The 2,942-nt window shown below is 44.7% G+C and overlaps 1 protein-coding gene across 1 annotated transcript; it reads right to left on the reverse strand.

Annotated features, from left to right (window-relative positions):
- Nucleotides 1–1,360: 1,360 nt before the first annotated feature.
- LOC125506784 (disease resistance protein Pik-2-like) lies at nt 1,361–2,942 on the reverse strand (the record flags this gene model as incomplete). Its single annotated transcript, XM_048671495.1, has 2 exons — nt 1,361–1,764; nt 1,814–2,942. Coding segments are annotated over 2 exons (1,533 nt in total), but the record flags the coding sequence as incomplete, so codon positions are not given.

Below are 2,942 nucleotides of genomic sequence, written 5' to 3' on the forward strand. Positions count from 1 at the left end.
AGTCCCAGTGCAGAGCCGCGGTGACTTCAATTATCGTGGTGGAACGCCAACTCTTATGAGCAGAGCAGCAAGGTCCCTAGTGAGTATCATTATCCCGCTGCTGCGATCGAATGTGACGATGTGCCGTGCTGATCCAGGGACCAACCTGACGACTACATGCCAAGAGGCTTTGACTCGAGAGAGAAATCGCTTCCGAAATTACAAGCTCGTGCGTCTCGATCGTTTGGAATGCGACTTGCATGCTTTCGGTGCAGGTGCGGAGTGGGACAAAATTCAGCTCCTAGATTATGATTGGGATCACAAGAATAAGCAGCCACAGATGGACATTAATGTCTGAATTTCTACGGGCCATGTTACCTGAACACTCCATCGATCGATCGCCCTGACTTGAATAACGAAACAGCTCTCAACTTGTGCCGAAGCGAAGTCACTCTGACACTGAATAACCCAAGTCTCTCACAAGTGACACAACTCCATGATGACAGTCAGACAACATAAAAACCATACGCTCTGAAACTTTTGCCAACCGGCACGTATACTACGTACACACGACAACCCCAATTAAATGCAGAGAAATCACAGAAGATACAGAGCTCAGTTCGGTCTGCATAAATCATACGCAAACAATAACAAAGTTTGGTTAAAACAAGAGTTAAATAGAATTCCCAAGCTTCCCAAGCAGCGAATTAAAAACACATCTACCAATGTTTGTTCTACCCATGCAAAGAGAGCCTTGGCTCAGTGGTTGGGCATGCGGTTGTGTAGCCTAACGACCCGAATTCAATTACTAGAATTGACAGGTGATGCACAGGGGTTTTCCCCCATTTATTGAGTATCAAGTTCCATTTATTGAGTATCAAGTTTGGTGTGTGGTCGAACCACTCATCAAAAAATATCTTGATACTCATTTAAAAAAATCTGAGGACCATGTTTATCTTGGTACTCATACTAAAATGTTGCCTAGACGGTGGCTTCAGACTTACTGCTGTATTTCTTTGTAAGGTCTTTTGAGAATAATTAATAAAGTGGCTGTATGCATCGCCCAGATGCAGAGGCCGGGGGTCTTCTTCCTTTTCTAAAAAAAAAAATCAAGAAACCCAACAAGAATACATAGTGAACCAAATCCTGGTCAATTGAGTTGCAGTCTTGCAGTGGGTAGCAGGACTGGAATGGATAACCGTGTAGCTCTCCCTCCAGATGCATGACTCCACCAACTGCTGTTCAAGATGAATACAGGTCAGCAGAATGTATATTGAACATGTTTCTTATTGTTTCAGAACGACGGATGCACAACACAGTTTAGACAATGTAGGAGTGAGTAAAATTAACCATGATCATTTGAATTACCAGGATAAGGAAGCTAGTTCTTGGTGGCCGGTATCTCCATCAGACCCCTTAATAGCTCAATCTTTTCCACCCTCTTTCTGTCTTCTACGACGGCCTCTTCCCATTCCTTTTCATCCTTAAACATGCCATGTTCATGGATTCTATGGACACGCATCTCGCAGTCGGAGTGCAGGTTGATTGCTTTTTTAATGGAAGACTCCAAAGCCTCCACCCTGCCTAGAGCTGCTCTGTAACAATCAAATTCGACCTCGAGGTGTGCAAGGCCTGAAAAATGCTCGGCACCCAAGTATGCAAAGAAGTCGGACCCCACCCACATTGGGCTCAAGACAAGACGGAGCTGTCGGAGTGCTGGCACAGCATCCGGTTCAAATGTTAGCCGCAGTCCATTTGTTGGTTTCAGTAGAAAAACAGAATCGCCTGTGTAGTTGAACTGCAACACCTTCAGCAGATTTAGAATCCAATATACTACCCACGGTCAGCTTCTCTTCGATGACCTCTGTAACCCATAGCTGAAGATGGCCCAGAGAAGGAATGCCCATGAGGATTTGGAGACCCTCCTTATCAAATTCCTTGACCCGTATGCATAGTTTCACGAGATTCTTGAGGGAGGCCATTCCCCTGGGAACCGTTCCAATATGTGGCCAAATTTCAAGAACTTGGAGGGAAGGGTAGGTCCAGCATGGGTTACAGAACAGACGCTCGGCTGTCTCTCCACCAGTACGAAGACAGCAAAGGTTGCATTTGCCCAACTCATTTACTTCCTCCGCAAATCTCACTGGGTCGTCAGTTTTCTGGAAGTCTAACTCCTCCAAGGCTTCCAGACTCCGGAACCCACTTGGAGGTAGTTGTGTTTCATGTCTGACAAATAGGCGCACCAATTTCCACAACTGCGCCACGGTTGGTGGCAGTCTGAGAAGTGAATAGCAGTGTCTCAAATCGAGAGTCTGTAAGTGCTGCAGCTTTCCTATTTCACCAGGAAGCTCAGTAATTTTCTTACTGCGAATTCTCAAATACCTCAGCCGACGCAAACTTCCTATATGTTTTACATGCTTGTTTTCCAAATAAAAAAATCCCTCAAGATCCAACACCCGCAAAGCATGGAAGTCCACAAGGACAAGGGGGGGTACTTGCTGAACTTGCCAAAAGGTAGTCAGTGAGCGAAGATGTAGCTTGGTTTCTGTAATCGCACGGTTTGTGCCATTATGCTCTTTGCCACTAACTTGCACGGACAGACGTCGAATATTGTTTGGAAATGAATTGCATACACGCCCATTTAAAACAGTGGCAAAATTCTCTTCATCCGATAAGGATATGATAAGGTCAAGCACCATATCATGGACTCGACAATATTTCACAGTACCATCATCATCAATATCAGTTGGCTGGATCATATTTCTATTAACAAGTTCATTGATACAGTTCTCTGCTACCTCATCCAGACGTCCCCATCGTCTATCAAGGAATCCTTCACCCATCCATTTCCATTTCAGTTCTCTACACTCGATCTTGTAGTCCTCTGGATATATACACAAGTACAACAAACAAGTCTTCAAATGGTGTGGAAGATCCCAGTAACTAAGTAATAGTATATCATT

Source organism: Triticum urartu, chromosome 5 (assembly GCF_003073215.2).
Source record: "Triticum urartu cultivar G1812 chromosome 5, Tu2.1, whole genome shotgun sequence".
Classification (NCBI taxonomy): Eukaryota; Viridiplantae; Streptophyta; class Magnoliopsida; order Poales; family Poaceae; genus Triticum; species Triticum urartu.